Source organism: Bos taurus, chromosome 1, assembly GCF_002263795.3.
Source record: "Bos taurus isolate L1 Dominette 01449 registration number 42190680 breed Hereford chromosome 1, ARS-UCD2.0, whole genome shotgun sequence".
NCBI lineage: Eukaryota > Metazoa > Chordata > Mammalia > Artiodactyla > Bovidae > Bos > Bos taurus.
The window spans coordinates 95999236-96025380 of record NC_037328.1 but is presented as its reverse complement, the minus strand read 5'-3'; the positions used below and the strand labels follow the sequence as shown (position 1 = coordinate 96025380).

The 26145-nt window shown below is 41.5% G+C and overlaps 1 protein-coding gene and 1 long non-coding RNA gene across 10 annotated transcripts in view; one reads left to right on the top strand and one right to left on the bottom strand.

Annotated features, from left to right (window-relative positions):
- TNIK (TRAF2 and NCK interacting kinase) overlaps nucleotides 1–3465 on the bottom strand; it is a 407483-nt gene extending 404018 nt beyond the window's left edge. For all 9 annotated transcript variants that reach the window (XM_059888605.1, XM_002684922.6, XM_059888630.1 and 6 more), the window contains exon 1: nucleotides 3067–3465. In XM_059888605.1, coding sequence (XP_059744588.1) covers nucleotides 3067–3123 — 57 coding nt within the window. In that variant the 5' untranslated portion in view covers nucleotides 3124–3465. The remainder of the gene's footprint in view (nucleotides 1–3066) is intronic.
- Nucleotides 3466–3486: 21 nt separating this feature from the next.
- Nucleotides 3487–24522, top strand: LOC101905533 (uncharacterized). The gene is made up of 3 exons (XR_233379.5): nucleotides 3487–4316; nucleotides 10086–10200; nucleotides 22792–24522. It is a non-coding gene; the product is annotated as an uncharacterized lncRNA (long non-coding RNA).
- The last annotated feature ends 1623 nt before the right edge of the window (nucleotides 24523–26145 follow it).

Here is a 26145-nt window from a genome sequence, read left to right as displayed (position 1 = left end):
CTCACTACACCTCCAAACAGGAAGGGGGCTGTATGACCTTGGGCAATGGACTTCACCTCTCAAGGCTTCAGCTTCCAGAGCATTAAATGAAAGGCGTGGTTAGGTGTTCCACAGTTCTCTTCCAGCTCTAAATCTGTGAAGCCATTCCCTTCCCTCAAGACTTAGCTTATCTTTAGAGCTCTAAAAATCAGGACTAATAAAACTGGATTCAGATCACCTCTTTTCTAACCATCCTCTCTTTTCTGACTTCTTAAACCATCCAAATCTTGCATAATTTAAGTCATCAAGGCTGTCGCTTGGTGCTCTGGTCTAAATTTGCATTGTTGCTATTTGGGGAAAATTTAGACTGGGTCCAATCTGGGATCACTGACTGAGAACAATAAAGGCTTCTCCAGACAGGATCTGCTTTTAATGCATTGAGCGCAGAGTTTACAAAAAGGGCACTGATTGTGTACATTAAAGAGCCACCAAAACAGCAAGAGACTGGTGAGGCTGCAGCAAATTCTCCTAGATGCCACTGACCTTGGCTGCATTTCAGGGGTCAGGCATTCCCCAGGAAGTTCTCAGCAGGCAGGCCTTCCTGAGGATTTAGGAACAAATGAGACCTCTCATCTATACATGAGCCCATCTCTCCTTATCTAGGAAGACAGAAAAAGATGGTCTGGCCTCTGATTTGAGATTACCTCTGTAGCCTCTGGACTCAACTCTGGATCTGCCCAGCTCACCTACCACCAGACCTCCAGAATGCAATTGTCCCCACATCTACATTTAAATCCTCCAGCCAGCAGTTCCCCATCTTCTGAACGAGCTGGAAGCTGGAGCCCTCTCTCTTTCCACACCTCCTGCAGGCAGAAACACAGTGTCAAAGCACTGAAGCCCAAGCCAGGAAGAGAAATTTCAGTGAATTGTGCGAAATATCTTTTCTTAATAGTGATGTAAGGAGCACAGGTCTCCCATGTGTGAATCACACTCCATGTCGGCCGTGAGCAAGGTGAGCCCTTGTGGTTGCTCCTAAGCCTGCGAGCTCTGTGCCTGGCATCTGAGAAAACCTTCCCTAGGAAAAAGCCCACAAGAAACACCTCTAGATCAAGTCCAACTTAAAATCACATCACAGCGCTATCCGTTAGAGAAGCCGATGCTGAGATTCCGGCTCAGGGAAATCTCAAGTCTTGCCCATTGTTCATACTCCCCCTCCCCATCCCCTCCCCTGCTTTGCCACTCTCCTCTACCCAGAAGTCTGGGCCATCCATCCACCTGATTAACCCGCTGGCAGCAACTCCCAGCGCAGAAAGTAGGGCAAATGAACACACAGTCTATAAAGCAGGAAGCCACACACTTGGCCAAAGCACCCACCCTGTTACCCAACCCCCACCCCTACCCCAGCTGCCCAGGGGGCCACGGGTTCTCACTGTGGCATTTCAGTGCCAGGGAAATAGACAGCTTACTGTAATAACGCATGAATGAGCTTTTGCTACCCAACTATCAAAAAAAAAAAGCCATTTCCAATGGCATCTCTGTTTCTTCTCAGCCCCTTGACTGCCTCGAAGAAACCTCACCTCTGAGATGGAAGGATTAAGGAGAAGAGGAGAGGGAGTTAAAAAGAGGGGGGTAAGCAGAGACGGAGAATTAACGAGACTAAATAAAAAGTACCACTTTGACCATAAAGGTAGTTCTTAAAAATAACCGTGGAGAAGGAGGCAATGTCAAGGAAAGTACGGAAGATTCAAGTACATAATCCCAAGATTTAGCATCCATCTAACAATGTACTCCTCAGGAGGGCGTGTGAACTTCCAAGCTTCACCCCTTCTGTGTCTGTGTTCAGAGCCACCATCAGTTCCGTCTCACCGACCCTCCTTGCCTCAAGTATATACAATCGCTTTTTTTGGTGGGGGGCGGGGGGGAGGTCAAGAGAGGAAAAAGCCCTTTTAAGATGGGTAGACAATCCTTCTCAGACCCCCGGTGCCGCTGCCACCCCCACCCCTCACCCCCTTCCCGGCAGGCAGCATCTAATTAATATGGCAAGAAAGCTCAGCCCCCTTCCCCGAAGGAGTGTGCTGGGATTGGGGGGTGGGGGTGGGGAGGCATCGAGGCGGCACTGGGATTCCTGGTATTCCGATCCCAAAACAACAGCAAAATGGATTCTCTATCAGTGATGTCTTAGTCAATACAATGAAACGGCGTCTGAGGCAATTCACGTGAGGGTAAATTAAACCAGGGGGGCTCGGGGCGGAGGGGGGAGGGGAGGGGCGGTGCTTTACAAAGGACTGACCACAGACACAAACACACACACACACACACACACACACACACACACACACACGCACACACGCTCCCCCAGGAGTTCCGGTCTGATTGGGGAAAAGCAGAGCACAAACACATCCCTTTCACCTGCTTAAGTTCATCCATAAAACTGAAATGTCACAGCCACAAAGTCAGAAAGCACAGGCAGGGCTGAGTTAAAACCATAAATAAAGGTGAGTGGCAGACCGGCATTTCAGAGAGCGCTGAGAGGGAGTCCGGGCGCGAATAGCTGAAAAGGGGGAAGGGGAGGCAGTTGCCATCTACAAGACTGGCACAGCAAGAGCTGCCCCCGTAGAGCGGCAGGTTCGGCTTCGTGGAGCCAGCCAGGCTCACAATGTCCTCTTGCAGGCTGATGGAAAACGTGAGGCGCCAGTGCCTTTATTCACGCTGTTGTTATTCTTTTTACAGAAAAGGACAGTGGGGTCTAGAGCCTTGGCACCGGGGCTTATGCACACACACACACTCACACACTCGAGCCTTTCATTTAATGCTCTTACACCGGTCTAAGATGAAACTGGCATAAGCTCTAAGGGTTTTCGGGGGGAGGTCTGGCTCCCACCAAAGGAGGACACGTACCGCACAACCTCTGCGGTGGGGGCTAAGCCTAGAACACCTCGGCAGCCCTTGAATCAACACGAGAATCCAGGTTCCCTCGCGTGGCATTCGCCTGTCTCTGCCCACCAGCCCCAGCCCCAGTCCACGCACCGAGCCCACTCACTCTGACCCAAAACACTCGAAAGAAATCAGAAAGCATGTTCCGCTCACCCTCAAAGCAGAGAGATCTATTTCATCCAAGCTGCGAGCCGGGGAGTCGCTCGCCATGTCGACTTCTTCGCGGGAGAGATGGACCAAAACCACCCCGAAGCTATTCCCTTGGAAATTCCACCTTGGTCTATTTCACTCGCGTCCTCATGCGGCTGTCGCGCCAGAGGCCCGGGGCCCAGCCTCCTCCGCCCACCCCGGCTCCCACAGCGCCAGATCGAGATCCTCCGAGCGTCGGTCCTCCGGGTCCGGGAGCCCAACCTGAGCGGATCTCCAAGCCCTGGAGCCGCGGTGCGTGTGGGCTGCGCGCCCTGATCGGCTAAGGGCGCTGGGGCTGCGTGGGTGTATTTAAATGGGACATGCTTCTTTGCTTGTGCGTGGATGGCGGCTGCATTGGCTGTTATAATGAGACACATCAACTCCTCCACTCAGCTGGGGGGTGGGGGTGGAGAACCACACAGAACTGTCTATCACCGCTTCCTGGGAGGAGTAAAGCGAGGTGGGGGGGGCGGGGGGAGAGGAAAGGCAGAGGAGGCGTGGTCTCCGACTGGGGAGAGGCCGCGCTTCCTGACCGGGTCCCTCTGCACCAACGTGGGTGGGGGAGGGGCGCACACCCTTTTAGCCTAGGCTTTTGCCGGGTAACCGCGCTGCATCTGAAGACCTTTCCTGAACCCTGCCGTGCTTCTCGTAGGGACAAGGGGGCTTTATTGTGTGTCCAATTCGTGCGCTGCAGCAAAATGGCCCTTCAGTCTCATTTTGAGGGATTCTCGGCAGGGTTCAAATGCTCCAGCGGTGAAAGAAAAAAAAAAAAAATCCAGAAGGGAGGAAAAAAAGAGCGACGCCCTCCCTCCCCCATTAATTATTTGTGGGGCTGGAGTAGCGCGGGCTGGTGCAACCGGTGCATATAAGGACTTGTGTGCAAAGAAGGGGATCCGCCTCCAGCCGCGGAACGAATGAGGGAGAAGCGCACTCCTGTGGGCGCCCAGCGCCCCCCCATCCCCCGGGCCTCGGCAATCTACAACTGTCGCAGGGTCGGGTCCGCCAGCAGCCCCGGGAATCCCAGATGGCAGTTCTGGACGGGTCACTTCCCGCCTCGAGGTTGGGAAGGTTTGCCAGAAGCGGGAAAGTCGGGCGATCTGAGCTCCTTCTTGGCCTCGCCACACCCCGGACCTGTCCATGCCGCAATTCCCCCACGGAAACGACCGAATTGAAACGAGAATTGTTCTCCGGGTGCAGTGGTTTGAATGCTTCAGGTAACTCGGAAGGCAACGTGGGTTAAGGCAGCTCACGCAGCCGCCGGTCCCGGCATTTTCCTTTGCGGCTGCGTTTCTGCTGCTCGTCTACCCAGATTAATAGAGAAAGTTTGGCTGGCGGATAAGATGTAACCCAGAAGATGTACGGCGTGAGAGCGATTTCAGTGCACCGGCTTTCTAATTGAAAGGCTGAACGTTTACAGTGTAAACCTGATATTCTGTAATCCGGTGTATCGAGTCTCTTCCCCCAGCCGCGTCTCCGGCCTTGGCCACGCGAAATACCTAGGAAAAAAGGCTAAAATTGAGCTTTTCCCCCAAATACAGTTGTAAATTCGAAGGCATTATCTCCATCTCTGTTAAGATCAGAATTTTCTCCTTGCCAAGTGTCCTGAGGAATTTTTAATTGTGCAGTATGGATATCAGCTTCAGAATGATGCTTTTGAATGAATGAATAGAAGCCAATGCAGTTAGTTCCTCAGGACTTTGGAGCAGCATTCCATGTGCACTCTGCTGTTTTTATTAATAATATTGTCTTTATTTATATGCATTGTGCATCAAGAAACTTGAAAACTGTTCCAACATTTCAGTCACCACAATAGTTTAGGAACTTTTGCCATTAAAACGTCAGATGTGTAAATGCGTCATAATTCCAAACATATGATTTGATCTCTCATTTTCTAGTAAAATCGTCCAGCTCAAGGTAGTAACCTACAGTAAGCCACTAAGTAATGTCGAAATGACATTTAAAAAAAAAAAACTATCGTTTCTCATCGTCCTGTTTTTTCCCTTCTCTGTGCCTTTTTTACCCTAAATCTAGATGACAAGTTAATGTATTTTCTGTGTTGAAAGAAAATCATTAAGATCAGGTATTGAGATCTATGAACTGAGCTATTTTTAAAACTCCAAGCACATGAAAAATGAGACAAACATTTTTTTTCAAGAACCTTCATTTTATACCCCCAATTTTATTTGAAACATCACAAATCGTTCATTTCTTTTAGCGTTAATCAGCTGTTCAGGCCATAATGGTGTCATGATACAGGTATTAAATTCTACCATTGGTTTTAGAATCAGTTTAGAAAACCATATATACAGTACAGTGATGTGTACCAAGAGGAGGAGGGCTTCCTAGGAGCCTGAGAGGCTGATGAAAGTCAGGTGGAGGCAGGGATGCTGGCTGCAGGAAGTACCATAAAAGGAGAGGTTACAACAGCCAGGGCCCTTCCAGCTGCTAAGGGAAGGAGGAAACTCCAGGCTGAAGGTGAAGTAATTCTGGTAACTGGGCTGAGAAGGAAAGTAGAGGTCAGATCAGGTAGAGCCTTGCATACCCCAAAAAGGAACTTGACTTAATTTTTTTTTATGTCAAGTGTATATCATATTTCATCAATTTCAGTACAAACATCTAATTTTTTTGTCATATATGTATGCCTCCTGCACAGTTATTTACCATTTTCTTTAAATCAACACTTTTCATTTTTTCTTATATTTAACTTAAAAGGAAATATATGTCACTACTGTGGATGGAAAACTAGCAGCACCTGCTTAACAAAAAGAAGGAAATCATTAAAATGAATACAGTGGAAAATAAAACAGTATTCTTAAATTCTACCTAACTATCTATCCTGAGGCTTTAATTTATTAAAAGAAAAGTTAGCAAAATGCCAGGAAAGACATTCAAAATTTGACCAAAGTGAGATTTTCTTCTTGGTGTAATGTGAAGGGTTGAAAGAATTGTTATTATTAAAGTGCAGTTTGAAAGCCTGTACAACATTATGATATGCTGTTTATGTCTGTCTAAATATGTAAATGGAGATCCCCAGTAACGCTAAGGCCTAGCGCCGCCAAATAAGTAAATATTAAAAAAAGAAGAAGAGGAGGAAGAAAAGAGAAGAGAATGGATTCAAATCCATTTACTTCATACTTTGGGACTTCCCAGGTGGCGCGAGTGGTAAAGAACCCACCCGCCAATACAGGAGACATAAGAGACTCTGGTGAGATCCCTGGGTTGGGAAAATCCCCTGGAGATGGAAATGGCAACCCTTTCCAGTTTTCTTGCCTGGAGAGTTCCAGGGACAGAGGAGCCTGGTGGACCACAGTCCATGGTGTCGCCAAGAGGCGGACTCGACTGAAACGACTTAGCACAGCATAGCAAATATGTAGATAACCATAAAAAGCATGAACACAGGCAGGAAGGATATAGAGGTATGAACTTTGGAGCGTGAGAAGGGAAGAAGAGAGATGGAATGGGAAAGCACAGTGGAGGCTCCAACAATGGTACCTAATTAAATTTTTCAAAGATCTTAAGCACGGATTGTTTGGACTTAAGTCTGTGTTGTCACTAATGGGCGCTTGGGCCAAGGAAACACGATCACCCCAAGGGGCTGCCCACCAATTTCCAGGAGAAATAAGACCACACACACACACAGTCTGAAAGTAAACTACCTACAACCCCTGCCCTGCACCATGTCCTGCCCTGTCCCCCTTCCCACCACAGTAAGCAAAGCAAACACTCAGAATTAGCAAAGCAGATAGGCAAGTGAGATTTCCAAACACTAAGATGAGCAGCCTGCATGCCTGCTCAGTCACTCAGTTGTGTATGACTCTTTATGACCCCATGGAGTGCACCCTGCCAGGCTCCTCTGTCCATGTCCCAGCGAAAATACTGGAGTGGGTTGCCATTTCCTCCTCCAGGGGATCTTCCTGACTCAGGGATTGAAACCACATCTCCTGCGGCTCCTACATTGGCAGGCGGATTCTTTACCACTGAGCCACCTGGGAAGCCCCAAGAAGAGCAGACCAATCACCAATTATTTGTGAAAATCTATTAGTATGAAAGAGAAGCACTATTTCAATCAATAAGCAAATTGAAAACTCCAAGATATTTGTATAGGAGCAAAAACAAGTTTTGTAACATACAGATTGTTTTCACTCTCAGAAGGATAATGCAGGACCTCCCATACATTGAAAACAGCCAAGTTATTGTGAAAACAAATCGGTTAGAGGACTTATTAAGAACATATTTATTGAAATTGTTTAAGTGAGTTGAACAGTAATCAGTGATACTATGCTGCGGATACTCATAATAGTCATATATTAACATATTTAATCTTTATAACCTTACAAAATAGGCAACATTATTAGCATATTTTTTTTACAGATGATGGACGTGAGTCTAAGTGAACTCCGGGAGTTGGTGATGGACAGGGAGGCCTGGCATGCTGCGATTCATGGGGTCGCAAAGAGTCGGACACGACTGAGCGACTGATCTGATCTGATCTGATCTGAAGCTGAAAAATAGAAAGATTAATTAATTTACTCCGGGGAGCACAGTCATAAATGGCTAAAACAGAATTTGAACTCAGGCTCTTAATCACCATGCTATATACTGACTCAGGCTGAACTGAAGGACGATTTAGTAAGCTGGAAGACTGGGTCGTCTTCTCCCGGATTACAGAGAAAATACATGAATACAGAGGACTTCCAAAACTGGGTAACAAAAGGCATTTTAGCTTTTACCTTGTTTTTGGGTCACTTGCTCTAAAGCAGGGTTTCTCAGCCTCAGCACTATTGACATTGTGGTTCTGAGAACTCATGCTGTGGAGGGCTGTCCTATGCAGTGTTGGATGCTTAGAAGCATCCTCACTCCCTACCCACCAGATGCCAGAAACACTTTCCCATCTGGGAAAGCTAAAAATGTCTCCAGACATTACCAAATGTCCCATAGAAAGCAAAAATCACCCCCAGTTGAGAACTACTGCTCTAGGGCAAGTCAGCCACCATGACCTGTGGACGTTCATGCAACCTGCCAGCCGTGTCAGCTGCCTTGAAGTGGAACCTCCACGCTAGTCAAGCTTTTAGATGATTACAATCCCTGCTTGCCCTAACTGCAGCTTCATGAGAGATCCTGAGTTAGATCCATCAAACCAAGCTCCCGATACCTGACCCACAGAAACCCTGTTAAATAAGAAATGTTATTGTTGTTGTAAGCCACTTGATTTGTTATGCAGCAGTAGATAACCAATACACTGTCTCAGACGGAGTTCTGTGTGGCTATATTAGCTGGAGCTATAGCAGCCATCTTCCTTCCCGAACTTAAACCAAAAGATGAAAAACACTTCGATCCTTAATCACATTGTTGAGTCACTAAATTAATCCAGGAACAACCTATCTCTGAACTTCTTCCCATGAGACATGAAGTTTTTCTCTTTGTTTAATCTGCCTTTAGTTACATTTTCTGTTATTTGCAGTCAAACACTTCCTATTAACAGAAAATAAGAATTAAAACTTTTAATTCTTTATTATTGCTGATTCATAAAGTAATAGGAAATAATGATAATCTAAAACTAGAATAATTTATCATGAGGATAAAAGTAAAGGAGAGAGAAAAAAGCATGTTAAGATTTTGGTCTTATTTGGAAATGTATATAGATACTTCGGAGAAGGCAATGGCACCCCACTCCAGTACTCTTGCCTGGAAAATCCCATGGACGGAGGAGCCTGGTAGGCTGCAGTCCATGGGGTCGCTGAGGGTTGGACACGACTGATTGACTTCACTTTCACGTTTCACTTTCATGCATTGGAGAAGGAAATGGCAACCCACTCCAGTGTTCTTGCCTGGAGAATCCCAGGGACAGCGGAGCCTGGTGGGCTGCCGTCTGTGGGGTTGCACAGAGTCGGACACGACTGAAGCGACTTAGCAGCAACAGCAGCATATAGATACTTACTCTAAACACAGGAAAAATGTAAGTCAATTATACAAAATAAATATAGAGGTCACCATGTAGGCAATTATAAATTAGATGTGTAAGTCATAAACTACCTGAATCAAAAGAATGGAACAGGGATAATTTGATGAATTCAATAAAATAAATAAAAGAAAAAATATATAAATCAGACTGAGGAGTGATGAGGCCCTCTCAGCCTCTATTCTGCTTCTGTATACTGCAGTAGGTACACTAATGCCTCAACCCCTGCCAAAGATGTTCATGTTCCAGTCCCCAGCACTTGTGAGTATGTTACCTTACATGGCAAGTAGGTCTTTGCATATGTGATTGAAATAAGGAATTTGAGATAGGGAGATACCTGGATTAAGCAAAGTGGGCCCCAATGTAGTTCCAAAGGTTTGCTTTTTTTTTTAACTTATTGGCTGCACTAGGTCTTCATTGCTTTGTATGGGCTTTCTCTAGTTACAGAAAGCAGAGGCTACTCTAATTGCAGTGCACAGGTTCTAGGGAGCACAAGCTCAGTAGCTGTGGTGCTTGGGCTTATTTGCTCCAAAGCATGTGAGATCTTCCCAGACCAGGGATCAAACCCATGCTCCTGCACTGGCAGGTAGATTCTTAATCACTGGACTGCCAGGGAAGTCCCCAAAGGTCTCTAAAGGTGAGAGAGGAAAGCAGAAGAGGAATCAAAGCTAGAGGAAGAGATGAAATGGAAGAAAGGCACAGATACGTGCAACATTGCTGGCTTTGAAAATGAAGGAAGGTGCCATAAGCCAAGGAACATGGGCAACCTCTAGAAGCTGGAAGGGCAGAGACATGGATTCTACTCTAGAGCCTCCAGAAAGGAAAGCCACCCTGCAAACACCTTAATTCTAGCCAGTAAAACAGACTTCCAGACTGTAAAATAATAAATTTGTGTCGTTTAAAGTCACTAAGCTTGTGAGAATTTGTCACAGCAGTGATTTAAACAAACACACACACGCGCAAAACTAAACTTCCTGTATCTATATTTCCTTTGGAATGATTCTCTCTTTCCCTCTGGTTACAGATTGTTGGAGCTGTAACTTGGGTTTTCTGCCCGTCAGTATCCAAAGGGTGATAGGTGTCTGAAATCAGAACAGAGAAACCTGGAAGTTAAGAAGAACAGCAACAGACTGAAAATGGTTAGTGACCATCACTTCCAACTGCGATGCCATTACTACAGTCCTTTCCTCTGTGTTGTGTCTCAGAAGTCGCCTTTTTCCTGTCTGTTTCCAAGCATGATCCCTATGCTAGTTATCTATTGCTAAGTAACCAACCACTTCAAAGCTCAATGAGTAAAACAACAGTTATTTCTTTTGCTCACAAATCCGTCATTTGAGCAAGGTTTGCTGGGAAAGGTTCATTTGCTCCACAGACTATCAGGTAAAACTGAAGGACCCATTTCCAAAATGGCTCACTCATGTACTTAGCAGATTTGGTCCCAGACTATGAGCTGAGGGCTCCTCTCCAGGCTTGTCTCTCTATGGGCTGTTAGGGCTTCTTTATGGCATGGTGGGTGAGTTTCAAGAGCAAGCATCCCATGAGCAGCAGACAGAAGCTGTATCACCATTTATGACTTAGTATCAGCAGTCATGTGATGTCCATTCCACCACTGTTACAAATCTTCCCAACTTCAAGAGGAAGACACATATATCCCACCTTTTGATGGGAGGAGTGTCTAAGTCACACTGTAGAAGAGCCCAGAGGACAGAAGAAATTTTTGCAGTAGTTTTGGAAACTAAAACCTAGCACATCTTTCCAACCATATTATCAGTTCTTTGACCTCAATATCTTTGCCTTTTGCTCATAGTTGGCTTCTGCTATTGCTTTCAACCAAAGAATAATGTCTCAGACATAAGCACAAACACATCACAATAAGAATAAGTAATTTAAATTCCCATATTAGAATCAAAGGGTATAAAAAGCAAAGCAAAACAACCCAAATAAACTAAGAATACACAGTTCTGCCACAGGAAATTGATAAAATCTGTCCAGAGTACAAGGTGCAAGGTTTGATCATTTCCAAAAAGCAGGAGTTATGGATTGGAGAAGGAAATGGCAACCCACTCCAGTATTCTTGCCTGGAGAATCCCAGGGACGGGAGAGCCTGATGGGCTGCCATCTCTGGGGTCGCACAGAATCGGACACAACTGAAGCGACTTAGCAGTAGCAGCATGGATACCAGTCTTAGACCACATTACTAAGAGATTCTAATGTTCATGTTACAGATTTTTCTAAACAGATTCACAGTTCTTAGATTTGTCTTCACTAGAATCACTTTTGTCTTTCTCTGCAATTAAACTTATTCCTAGGGACCCAGTCAGAAATGTATCATCATCTTAAGCAGCTCTGCCTGTAAAATTCCAGTTTTCCACTGTCTACTTACACACCCGATCCTTCTAGCTTCCTGGTGTGTGTGTGTATGTGTGCGTGCTAAGTCCCTTCAGGCACGCCCAACTCTTTGTCACACTATGGACTGAGCCTGAAATTCAATATTTTGAATTCCATACAGTATGATCTGAAGTGAAGAGCATGGTCCCTGGAGTTGGACTGCCTGAGATCAAATCTCAAAATAGAAAAAGAAAAACAATATGGTTGTTTTAAAAATCTCATTTCTTATTTCAGATAGATATATTGGTACAGATAGACTTTTTTAACCTAATTACCTTGGCATAATACTGCCAAGTGACTACATTTCTTTTGTATTAAATGGATTCAGAGCAATTTTCCTAATTAACTAGCACTTTTTAATCCAAAAGACAAACACAACACTTTATCTAAAATACCAGTATTACACTTTCCCCAAATATGGAAAACTATTTTTACTAAAAATTTGGCAAGCCCTTTCAAAACAGCATTTTCTGTTTTCATTCTCTGAGAAATTTCTAACAACAAACATGTATAGAAAATTTTAATATGCAGCTGTAAGCTTTCACTATTTACTATAAAATTTGTTTATAATTTTTTGAAAGTTGCTTGATCTTCTTAAAATCCCAAAGCAGTTTTAAATTTAATTATGTTCTAGTCAAACAATGGAGTTTCCAGCCTGTTTTTTCTTCAGTGTTTTTAAGACCTACCCTACTGTCTTTCAACAGCATTCTATACATGTCTGGTCAGTGACCAAACGTACTTTAATAGAAATGATAAAGAGACATCTCTTCTGACCACCAGGGCTTGGCTGGGCCATGTCAAAAGCCGGTGGTATGTTATTTCCTGCTGGTTATCTCAATTAGTTTTCACTTTTTCTATAGAGCTTTTCTCCTGTTTAATTTCAGATTCTAAGCCTGCCTTACCCTAGCATACACAAAATAATTTTCAACTTTTTAGTTTGTGTCCATATATTTGAATGACATAGCCTTACAGGTTAGCCTAGAGCTGGGAGAAGGGAGGAGTTGCCCAACTGATCTTTACATGAAGTCATAAGGTGCATAAACGTTTTTATCAGACTTTAAAGCTGGAAGGAACCTTTGAGATAAGGAGTCCAGCCCTCTCACTTTACAGATAAGGAAACCAAGGTCCAGAGACACTATGTGACTTGCTCAATGTCACAGAGTTACTGCAGGAAAAGGCTTCTTGTTTTGTTTTTTAAAAAAGAAAAAAAACAAGGCTGTTTTTGCTGTTATTGTTTTCCCTGAGATTCCCAGTCCTCTGTTTCCCTTCTACCATACTCTAGCAGTACTACTACTGTAAGAAGTACTACTACTTCTATTGCAACATTGTGTTGTGGGTGGTATCTAGAGTGCAATATGCATATCTAAAAGAGACTGTAAGGTACACAGTTGATCCCATTTCCCTTCATGTGTGAGCCACCTGAAATCTCCAAGCTAAATGAGTGGGTGTGCCGTGTTTGGTATTGCCTCTAGTGGGGGAAGAAGTACCAAAAACAGAGCCCAGCAGTTGGTCTCAGAGGTTTTCTTTAGTCCAGAGAACTGAGACAAAACAAGGAATAGGGAGTTGTTTTGGTCAATTGGCCAAAGAAGGCAGAGGCCAAACCCCTCAAGAGATTTAACATACTTTCTTTGTGCAATTACAGAGATGACTTGTGAGGTCTACACTGAAAAATATGTGTTCTCTCTCTTATAACACTTAAGATGCTATATTGTGTTTCATTGCTTTTCTTATCCACAATTCAGCTGTTGAGCACAAGCAGCTTTTCTTGTTCAGCTCTATTTCTCTCGTACCTGGCATAATGCCTGCAATGAAGTGATGCTTATAAGATTAATCAATAAATCAGTGTAAAGAAGTAGCTAATAAAAGTGGACAGAACTGGCCACTTTGAAGACAGAAAAATCTGGACAAGTCTTTTCAATCCTTTAGGTGTCAACATTTTTATATTTAATAGATTTTGCATGATTGATTGATTCTGAGAGCAAACCAAGAGTCCCATGGCTATGACTGTGTCAAAAGCTAGTAATAAGAATCAGTTGTAGATCTTCGTTTCTCATGCATTCACTAAGAGTGTAAATTCATTTACTTATTATCAGCTTCCCAGGAGGTGCTAGTGGTAAAGATCCTGCTTGCCAATGCAGGAAACATAAGAGATGCAGGTTTGATCCCTGAGTTAGGAAGATCCCCTGAAGTTGGGCATGGCAACCCACTCCAGTATTCTTGCTTGGAGAATCCCCATGGACAGAGGAGCCTGGTGGGCTACAGTCCATAGGGTCGCAAAGAGACACAACTGAAGCAGTGTAGCATGCACACACACACATATTAATATATGTATTCACTAAAAACATGTATTGGATACAAGGATCATCAAAATGGTCTCTGCTTTTATCATTTAGGCATTTTCTGAATGTGCTGTCTATGGGTAGACTTCCCTGGTGACCCAGTGGTTGAGACTCCACACTGCCAGTACACGGGGTGCTGGTTCACTCCCTGGTCAGGGAACTAGAATTCCACATGTTACGGGGCTGAAAGAATAAATAAAAGCATTGTTTATGGGTACTGGTGTCAAAAAAGGAAATAGGGCTTAGTTAATATATAGATTCCGAGAATATGAAGGAGCAGGACGCAAGAATCTTTACTTTTAAACAAGCACCCTCCAAGATCATTTTTTCCCATTCCCAAATATTTATCTAACATCTTTGGTGGGCAAGGCTTTTAGTTAGTCGGACCAAAGGAATAATGAACATTGATTATAGCTTTTAGTAAGTATCTTAGTCTGTTTGGGCTGCTATAAAAAAAAAAAAAATCAGAGATTAGATGGCTTATAAACAACAGAAATTTATTTCTTACAGTTTCAGGGGCTGGGAAGTCCAAAATCCGTATGCTGGCAGATTCAGGATATGCTTCCTCATGGACAGCCATCTTCTCATTTGTGTCCTCAAACTGCACAAATGGCAAGCTAGCTCTCTGGGGTCTCTTCTGTAAAAGGCACTAAGTTCAATCATGAGAGAGCTGCCCTTATGACCTATCACTTTCCAAAGACCCCATTACTCTGGAGATTAGGATTTCAACATGGAAATTTGGGGAGGTTGGACAGGGGACACAATATTCAGTCTATGTACAATATTCAGTCTATGTAAATATGAGACAAAATCCAGTGTCATAAATGAGCATAATGAAACTTCGGTTAACTGCACTGCTGTCAGGAAAGCTGAAAAGAGTGGAAGGAATTCAGGACAGAGTTTAATTTATGAAGAAAAAAAAAATTAGTATCCTGTAACTGGTTGGACAGAAAGTCTAGACATTTATTGATGTTGTTGATGATCTCTCAGTGAAAAAGACCCAGAAATCTGCTTAAAATTCTTTGTCTTCTGGTATATACGTCACCAGCTTCTACAATCAACAGCATATCACCATAGTTATTTTTATATTTCTCCCCATCCACTATGCTTTTTGGGCTTCCATTGTGGCTCAGCTGATAAACAATCTCCTTGAAATTAGGGTGACCTGGGTTTGATCCCTGGGTTGGGAAGATCCCCTGGAGTAGGGAAAGGCTACCTACTCCAGTATTCTGGCCTGGAGAATTCCATGGTCCAGTCCATGGGGTCGCAAAGAATTGGACACGACTGAGTGACTTTCACCATGCTTTTTCTTCTATTTTGTTTTGCTTTGTTTGTTGGTTGTTTGTTTTTTTTTTTTTTTTTTGCCACATCAAGGAGCATGTAGGATCTTTAGTTCCCTGATTCTCTGACCAGGGGTGAAAGCCATGCTCCCTGCGTTGGAACCGCAGAGTCTTAACCAATGGACCACTAGGGACTTCCCCTGTTTTTATTTGCTGAAATATTTAAAAACAAATCTTTGACATCATTTCATTTCACCTCTAAATATTTCAATTATGCATCTCACAAAAAAATGGAAGGATTTGAATGTGGCGTGTGCTTAGTAATGTGCTTCTGAAGCATAAAGTATAAAAGAGGCAAAAGTACCTTTACAGTAGAGAAATTTAGCAAACAGCAAACACTGTTTTGGTCAAGTAATCAAGGTTAACATGATCAGTGATAAGTCATATTGATAGAAGGCACCCCTGACAAGATATAATGAGAAAGGCATTAGTAAAATTTTAATAAAATGTGTTGTTTAATTAATAGTAATGTGCTGATATTAGTTCTTTAGTTGTAACAAAGTTATCAGAATAATATAAGATATTCACAATAGGGAAAACTTGGTATGGGATATATAAGGACTATGTACTATCTTTACAACTTTGGGAAACCTAAAACTATTCTAAATTTTTAAGTTTATTATTAAAAAGGGACAAGTATAACAAACTGAATAACCTAGAAGAAATGGATAAATTTTTAGAAACATACAAGTTTAAATCATAAAGAAGAAAATCTGAACAGACCAATATGAATAAGAAGATTGAGTCCGTAATCAAAAACCTCCCAACAAAGAAAAGTCCAGGACCCAATGGTTTTACTGGCGAATTCTACCAAACCTTTAAGGACTATCATAAAAACAGGCACAGAGACTTATGAAACAGAATCAAGAATGGGAAAAGGATAGTTTTTTTCTATAAATTGGTGCTGGAAAAACTGTGTATAACATGCAAAATACAAAATTGGACTTTATACTATACTACTCACAAAAAGTAACTCAAACTGGATTAAAGACTTAAACATAGGCCTAAAATCACAAAACTTCTAGAAAAAAATATAGAGAAAATACTCCTTGACATTGATCTTGGTAATGATGTTTTAGATATAACATCATAAGCACAAGCAACAAGAGCAAAAATAAAATAGAACTACATCAGACTAAAAAGCTTCTGCATAGCAAAAGAAATGATCAGCAAATAAAAGGCAACCCATAGAGTGGGAGAAAATATTTGCAAACTATCTGTCTGAAAAGTTGAACATCCTAAATATATAAGAAACTCATGCAACTCAATAGCCAAAAAGAAAAAAATGTGATTAAAGGAAATGAAATTTCTGCACGTTTGTGTTCATTGAAGCATTATTTACAATAACCCAGATATGGGAACAACATAAGTGTCCATCTTCAGATGAATGGATTAAAAAAAAAAAGAAAAAAAAATGGAGTATGATTCAGCCATGAGAAAGAAGGAAAGCCTGTCATTTGTGACAACATGAGTGGGCCTTGGGGGCATTATGCTACGTGAATATGTCAGATAGAGAAAGACAGGCAAGCACTGTATGATCTCATGTATTAGTAGAACCTAAAAAAGCCAAACTTGGGGCTTTGCTGACAGTCCAGTGGTTAAGACTCTGCACTTTCACTGCAGAGGATACAGATTCAATTCCTAGTTAAGGAACTAAGATCCTACATGGTGCAGCCAAAAATGTTTTTTTTAATTCAAAAAGCCGAATTTGCAGAAACAGAGTAGAATGATGGTTGCCAAGGGTTGCAGGATGAGGACATGGAGAGATGCTGGCCAAATGGTATAAACTTGCAGTCATAAAATGAATAAGTTCTGGGGATCTAATGTACAAAATGGTGACCATAATAATATTGTGTTAGATACTTGAAAGTTGTTAATAGAGTAAATCTTAAATATTCATGCCACAGATACACAAAAAAGCAATTATAAGAAATGATGGAGGGTTTTTTCAAATATATATTCATTTTAATTAAAAAATTAAACTATAGAAAAATTGCAAGAACAAACAATGAACGCTATAATACCCTTTGCTTGCTGCTAAGTCACTTCAGTCGTGTCCGACTCTGTGCAACCCCAGAGACAGCAGCCCACCAGGCTCCCCCATGCCTGGGATTCTCCAGGCAAAAACACTGGAGTGGGTTGCCATTGCCTTCTCTGACCCTTTGCTTAGATAAATCAATTTAACATTTTGCCACGTTTGCTTTATCTATTTTTGCTAAACCATTTGAGAGCAAGTTGCACATATCAAAACTTTTATCCCTAAATATTTAAGTGTATATCTCTTCTAAATTTTGTTTATTTTATTGGAGTGTAGTTGCTTTACACTGCTACGTCAGTTTCTGCTGTACAGCAAAGTGAATCAGTCACCTGTATACATATATCCCCTCTTTTTTGGATTTCCTTCCCATTTAGGTCACCACAGAGCATTGAGTAGAGTTCCCTGTGCTATACAGTCAGTTCTCATTAGTTTTCTATTTTATATATAATAGTGTCTCTATAGATTTTTAAATGTTTCATTATTGATCCATTCAAATGCATAATTAGGTTTTAATCTACCACAAATACATCTTCTCAAATGTCTTTGAATTGATCTACCTCTACCTCCATAAAATCTTTTTTTAAAAAGCTTATTTAGAATTTCTGAACACTTTCAGATATGATTTTAGGTTTTTCACACTTTTAAAATATTATTATAACTTTCATTGGGGACTGAACCTTAATATCTGGGATTTCATGAGCAGCCCTATCTCTAGTCATTCACTTGGTGACTTGGTGAAACCATGTCGGACTCCACTGTGATGGCTGTAACAGCAGAATGGCCTCCAGGGGTCTGTTGAAACATTTAAAGCCTAATAATTCAAAATCAATGGAGAAATCCACCATGTGCTGAGCTAAATTGTGGGTAGAAATAACATCCATAATTGAACTATATATGTTCCATTTCTAATTTTTTTAAAAAAACCAAATGGTGAAAAAAAAAAAAAAAAAACTACTACACAAAGAAAATTCCCCTTATTTGTTTTACACTTCAAAAACAATATCACTTTCATTACTGAGTCATGGAAACTTCCTGAGTCTTGCTTTTTTAAATAAAAAGACCGGTTGCTGATTTGTTTTCTTTTGCACCCTGCCATCTACATCTATAGCAAAATTGACAACTCAGAAATAGTCTTTGGTGAAACTGCAAAGTGGGTGAGGTTCTCCTGTGGCTTTCTTCTCCCTCCTCTCCTGATCTCCCAACTCCTGGAGCTCCCAGCTTATCCCAGCCCTTCTGAGCCCATGGACCTGTAGGATATTTTACTCCCCAAGCCTACTTTTCCTCAAAGTATCCACTTTTCCTTCCTTTTCTGACAGTCCCAACCCCCATCTTTTACTGCTCCCAACCTCAGCCGGCTGCCGCAGTCAGCCCTTTCCTTTATTTCTAGTTTGCTTCTTATCACATTCACCAGCTTCTGGTCCCAGTGTTTTCCTGCCTTCCAGCCTCCCCCACACACTCACCTTGCTATCTATGGAGGCAGGTCACCGACTTCTGCCGTTCACAATGTGTTCTGTGTAAACGGGGTCCCCTGGAGTCATGCCCAGTGGACACATTGTGTATAAATGCCGGCGGTATGGAAAGTCACTGTCCTAGATACAGCCTTACAAAGGGAAAGTCCATAACTGAACTCAAATCCCCAAGTTTCATCTTTGTCTTCATTTCTGGCTTCTCCTTGGCAGCACCCTCTTTTCCTTGTAAAGCACCCACAATGGACTTAGGAAGACCTAGGTTTGGCGGGTGACACTGCCACTTCCTAACTGTACAACCCTTGGAAAGTTACTTAGTCTTTTAAGTATTCATTGTTGTTGTTGTTTTTTCTAATTTATCTTATTGAAATAATGTGTTAATTACTGCTGTACAGCAAAGTAATCAGTTTTACATATCTTTTTCATACTCTTCCATTATGGTTTATCACAGGATATTGAATAGAGTTCTCTGTGCTCTACAGTAGGACCTTGCTGTTTGTCTATTCTCTATCTAATAGTTTGTGTCTGCTAATCCCAAACTCCCAACCCATCCCTCCCCTGTGCCCCTCCCTCTTAGCAATCACAAGTCTGTTCTCTATGTCTGTGAATCAGTTTCTATTTCATAGATATAGGTTTGTTTGTGTCATAATTTCCGTTCAGTACAGTCGCTCAGTCATGTCTGACTCTTTGCAGCTTCATGGACTGCAGCACGCCAGGCTTCCCTGTCCATCACTAACTCTCTGAGCTTGCTCAAACTCAGGTCCATCGAGTCAGTGATGCTATCCAACCATCTCATCCTCTGTCATCCCTTTCTCCTCCTGCTTTCAATCTTTCCCAGCATCATTTTTTTCCAGTGAGTCAGTTCTTCGCATCAGGTGGCCAAAGTATTGGAGCTTCAGCTTCAGCATCAGTCCTTCCAATGAATATTCAGGACTGATTTCCTTCAGGATAAACTGGTTTGATCTTGCAGTCCAAGAGTCTTCTCTAACACCATAGTTCAAAATATCAATTCTTCAGCACTCAGCCTTCTTTATGGTCCAACTCTCACATCCATACATGACTACTGGAAAAACCATCTCTTTGACTAGATGAACCTTTGTCAGCAAAGTAATGTCTCTGCTTTTTAACATGCTGTCTAGGTTAGTCATAGCTTTTCTTCCAAGGAGCAAGCGTCTTTTCATTTCATGGCTGCAGTCACCATCTGCAATCATTTTGGAGCCCCCAAAAATAAAGTCTGTCACTGTTTCCATTGTTCCCCATCTATTTACCATTAAGTGATGGGACCAGATGCCATGATCTTAGATTTTTGAATGTTGAGTTTTAAGCCAGCTTTTTCACTCTCCTCTTTCACTTTCATCAAGAGATTCTTTAGTTCCTCTTTGCTTTCTGCCATAAGGGTGATTCCACATATAAGTGATATCATATGGTATTTCTCTTTCTTTTTCTGACTTACCTAAGTATTCATTAGTATTCATTTTTGATTAGAGAAATGAGATAAAAATAACACTTTCCTCTGCTTTATCATGTGAACTAAATGAGATAATGTCTATCTGAGCACTGAACCAGGAGCATGCTCAATGGAAATTCCTTGTTGATATAAGTCTTAAGGGTAATGCCGAAGTTCCACCTGTAAAGTCCACAGAATCCCTCTGCAAACTGTTTAGAAAGTATCTTTATGCTCGCCTTAGTTCTCCAGACTAATTCTACTTTTTCTCCATACTTCTGTGAACACATTTTATGGTATTGATAATTGAAATTCAAGTTAAAGCAATCCTTGATGCTTTAAATGATCAACTTATTAACATAGACAGTCTAGCTCAAAGATTCTGTCTCCACTCTCAACTGAGCTTTTGTATCTCTTATCCTGTGCTCTATTAATCCTGTATTCTTTATCCATAATAATAATAATAATAATTACTATTTACTAAATGTGTTTCATGTCAGATACCTTATTACATTGCCCAACTGAATCTCCACAATAGGTTGACGTTATTATTCCCTCAGCTGAGGAAACTGAGTTTTTAAATACACCACCCAAGATTTCAAAATTTGTAAAATTGAAGCCAGGGATGCCTTTTCTAAAACCTATTCCTACCCCTTGCCCCCAGCAACCACTGGCCTACTTGTTGTCTCCATCTGTAGAATCTTTGTGCATGATACTGTGGATTTGCCTATTCTGGACATTTCATATTAAGAAAATCATCCAATCTGTCACCTTTTGTTACTGGCCTTTTTCACTTAGTATCATATTTTTAAGGTCTAGCCTTATTGTAGCATATACCAGTACTTCATATTTCTTATATGGCTGAATTTTGCAGGCAAGAATTCTGGAGTGGCATCTTCCCTTCTGCAGGGCATCTTCTCAATCCAAGGATCAAACCTGGGTCTCCCACATTGCAGGAGGATTCTTTACTGTCTGAGCCACCAGCGAAGCCCATAGATATACTATCATTTGTTTATCCAATTATCAGATGATGGACATTTGAGTTGTTTCCATTTTGCCTATTAGGAGTAATTCTACTGTGAACATTCATATAAAAAGCTTTCATGTGAAGCTATGTTTTCAGTCCTCTTAGAAGTGGAATTGCTGGGTGACCATCTGTAAGTATAAGTTTATGAAACCACCAACCTCTTTTCTAAAGTGCTATATTATTTTGCATAATATATGAGGGTTCCTACTTCCTCACATTCTTGTCAACACTTGTTATTGTCCATCTTTTTCATTATAACCATGTTATACATTCCAAATTTAATATAACATTTAAAATATTAATTTGCTTTTCTGCACTAGCTGGGGCTTCCCAGATGGCTCAGAGGTAAAGCATTTGCCTGCATTGCAGGAGATGGGGGCTCAATCCCTGGGTCGGGAAGATCCCCTGGAGAAGGGAATGGCAACCCACTATAGTATCTTGCCTGGAGAATCTCACAGACAGAGGAGTCTGGCGGGCTACAGTCCCTGGGGTCATGAAGAGTCAGACACGACTGAAGCAACTTAGCGCTTCAGTGTGTGTGTGTGTGTGTGTGTGTTTGGCTGGGTTTGTTTTTAAATGAAGACATTTGGTTACAAAAGTAATAGGTATAGACACCAGTGCTCTCTGAACCACATGCTATCAGCCCACTTGACTTCAGGGAAACTGCATTGGCCAGTCCATGTATGTATTTCCTGTGTGTGCCTTGAGTACACAAGCTTTGCAGGGTCTGTGTTGAGCCTTGGAGCTTTTTCCACGGCCACAGAAGGTTGCTGAGTCAGATCCTAGAGCCGAGTTGCCAGGGAAGGAGAGAGTAAGAAGGCGGAACTTTCAGTCATAGAGCTGGAAGTTGACGGACAGTCTCCAGCCTCCTGTGCCCTGTGCAATTCCAGGGCATTCTACTCCATCCTTAGAAACACCCGGCAGTAGTGAGCCACAGTTGCTCACAGCAGAAACCCACTTCTAATAAGCACTTAATTGGCGTTTCTTCTTTCCCAACTCCCACACTTCTGCTTCCTGGGATCACTTTGCAAATAAGCTTCCTGCTCACAAGTCCTCATCCCAGTCTCTGGTTTCATAGAAACTCAAATTAAGCAAAATTATGTAAATGAAAATGTCAAAAAGTCAGCATTAACTGGCTGGAAAGTTAGAAAGTCAGAAACTCTTTGCTTTGAAAAATCCCTTGTGTTTTTCCACTCTGGACTTAATGTTTTTTTTTTTTTTCACACACAAAAATTATACTTATAAGTTATTGTTTGAAGTTCAAAAGATAGTCTGCTTTATTTTTAAAAAATGTTATTGGATTGTAGTTGCTTTACAATATTGTGTTAGTTTCCACAGCAAAGTGAATAAGCTATGCATACATACATATCCTCTCTTTTTTGGACATCCTTCCCATAGAGCATTAAGCAGAGTTCCCTGTGCTATGCAGTGGGTTCTCATTAGTTATCTATTTTATACATACTATCAATAGTATATATATGTCAATCCTTATCTTCCAATTCATTCCAGCCCCACCGCCATACCCCATTGGTATCCATATGTTCGTTCTCTACATCTGTGTCTTTATTTCTGTTTTGTAAATAAGATCATCCATACCAATTTTTTTCAGATTCCACATATATTGTGTCAATATACAGGATTTGTTTTTCTCTTTCTGACTTACTTCACTCTGTATGATTGTCTCCTAGGTCCATCCACGAAAGACAATCTGCTTTAACTATTAGGGTTTTCCCACCAAGATAACATCAGTGCGGCCAAAAAGCAAAGATGACTGGAATTTTAACTAACCTGCCTAATCTTACTGTGTCTAAATGTCTGTGGTATCAGATTTGTTCAAAACAGTCCCCAAAATAGGATCATTACTTCATGATAATAATAGGATTATTATTCATGATCCAGTTGCACATAGTACATGGGTGAGCCGGCACGTTGTTCACGTGGAGGACTTTTGGGGGCTGGGAAGTGGGGCAGTGCCAGTCCTTATGTCATAGCTTCCTTCAGAGCTTGTTACAGCCTAGTCACTGCCTGCCCTTGCTTTGACCTGGGGTATTCCAGTTTGACTTGCTGGCCATGGGCATTTCACAACTCCGTTGCCTGTGTTATCTTAAGTCTGCACTCTTCCCCCTTAATCCAGACTTGGCAGCTCTGTTCCGCCATATCTCCACACATGCTTGTTGTCCCTTGATACTCCATTCTATCCAAACTGCCATCTCTGCTAAGCTGAGAAATGGCGAGACTGTCAGAGACAGGATAGAACAGTCGCGTGGACTTAGAGGCCCTGGACACCAGGTCCAGCTCTCCCCTTCCTAACCCTGAGACACTGGACAACACAGAATCTCTATGTGAACATTATTTCCTTGTTTTTATTAAGGTAATTTTAGAGTGATTTTAGGCTTATATGAAAATTGAGGAGAAAGTATAGAGATTTCCTGGATACCATCTACTCCTACATATAACTTCTCCCATTAGCAATATCCCCCATCAGAGTGGGCTTCCCTGGTGGCTCAGATGGTAAAGAATCTGCCTGCAATGCAAGAGACTGGGTTTGTTCTCTGGATTGGAAAGATCCCCTGGAGAAGGGAATTTATTACAATTGATAAATGTCCATTGACACATCACACATCATAATCACTCAAAGTCCATAGTTAACATTATAGTTCATTCCTGGTGTTGTCCATTCTATGTATTTGGACAAGTATATAATAACATCCGTCATTATGATATCATGCAGAGTAGTTTCACTGCTCTAGTATTTCCTCATCCTAAATGTGGCAGTAACATGATTGATTCTGAATCCTCTTAGGCTTAGAGAAAATAAAAACTGCTTAACAAACAATAAGGCAAGAAAGTTCAGTGTATTGTGTTGAGAGTGAAAAATTAGAATTGGACATAATCTAAAAATCTTAACACAGGAGCCCAGTTAAATAAATTATGATGTAATCAACCAGATATATGCAATAATTAAAAATTAAGTTGTACAATAGTTAAAGGTGTGGGAAAATTAAGTGAAAACAATTATAATGTGTTCAAGTTACCAGGGGCTGGGAAGGGAGGAATGGGGAGTCACTGTTTAATGGGTACAGGGTTTCTGTTTGAGATGATGAAAAGTTCTGGAAATGGACAGTCGTGACGGCTACACGGCATTGTGAATGTACTTAATGCCACTGAACTGTGTACTTTGAAGTGATTAAAATGGTAAATTTTGTGTCATGAATATTTTACCACAATAAAAAAAAATAATAAAGTAGCTAGAATGTTGCAGGAAGTTCTTCAAAATGCAAAAACAATTCTCCTGTGAAGCCATGGTGGTTTCTTACAGTTTGCTACTGTTATGATTATGAGGAGCATATAATTGGATGTTTATTAAATTATTAACTAAAACTTTAAACACAAATAAAAGTGTTTGGTTTAAAAATATATATGTACAGGATGGCCCTCTTATTTAAATCTATCTTTATCTATGTCTATATGTCTATATCTATATGTCTATATATATCTATATATCTATGTCTATCTACATATATAAACACAACATTCATATATACTTTTCTCAGTTTTCTGGGATGAATATATATTACTCCTACACCGAACTACCAGGCTTCCCTGGTAGTTCAGCTGGTAAAGAGTCAGCCTGCAATGAGGGAGACCTGGGTTCAATCCCTGGTTTGGGAATATTCCCTGGAGAAGGGAATGGCTACCCACTCGAGTATTCTGGCCTGGAGAATTCCATGGCCAGTCCATGGGGTCACAAAGAGTCGGACTCGACTGACCGACTTTCACTTTCACACCAAACTTTATTTTTATAAAAAAGGTATGAAGTAGTACATCAGTATAAACCATAAGGAACTTCTATGATTAATAAAAGAGGCTTTGGCCTATCATAGTGTAGAATATACAATAATTTCTAACAATTTTAAGACAGTGTTTGATGTTAATCTGCAGACAGAGAAAACTGTATATCCAAAGTTTGAAAAGTGACCAGGTAGCTCATTTGAAGCATTTAAGTAAGGACATTGTGTTTGGAGCATTAAGTCTGTGGGTGGGTGGTGCTGAGAGCAAAGGGCTGTGATGAGTCTGGAGAGGTTGGCAGGTAATAAAGGGACAGCTGTCCAAGTTAGAGTTTGGACTTTATTCTAAGGATAACAACAAACCATTGATGGGTTAGATTTGCATAGTGGAAGGATTAGGGTGATTGCCTCCTGTCAAATGGACTAGAGAAATATAAGACTGGAGGCAGAAAGGTTGGTTAGGAGGCTGTTGCAGTCACACGGGCATGTGGGCAGTGAGTATTAAGTATGTGGGACTGAAACACATCTAGAAAGTAGAGCTCTTGTAGAGCTTGGTATCAGTTGGAGACCCAGAGTGAGATTGAGGACTATCTAGGATGTCTCCTGATTTTAGCCTTGGGCAATCAAAACGGGCTAGTGTCACTCATGGAGATAGAAAGCAAATAGGAGCTTGTGTGAGGCCCAGGTAAATACAGGGACCCGGACTTAGCGAAACATCAATCTGGATGATTTTTCTGCAGCAAATCACAGGATCTTTGGTGCAAGTGAGAGAAGGGTAACAGTTTAAATCTTCCAAAGCTATAGATTTGCAAAGAATTGTGAATAAAAGACACGGCGTGGGGCAAAGAAAATGAAGAGTCAAATAAAAATTAACCATAGAGGGACTTCCCTTGGTTGTTCAGTGACTTGGGACTCCAAGCTCCCAAGGCCAGAGGCCCAGGTTCGATCCCTAGTCAAGGAACTAGATCCCACATGCCACAACTAAGAATTTGCATGCTGCAACTAAGATCCAGTGCAGCCTAATAAATAAAAGAAAAGAATTAAACGTAGAATGATGTACCAGTTGTCAAAGCTATATATTTAAAAAAGTGAGGGAGGAAATGATGGAGAGAGAAAATAAAAGTATCTAGAGATTGAAAGTACTAACGTGTACAGCCAGCCAATCCATGTGCTCCATGGTTTTGTTTTTTTTTTTTAAGTGAGTTTATTTATTTTTTTTTCTAATTTTATTTTATTTTTAAACTTTACATAATT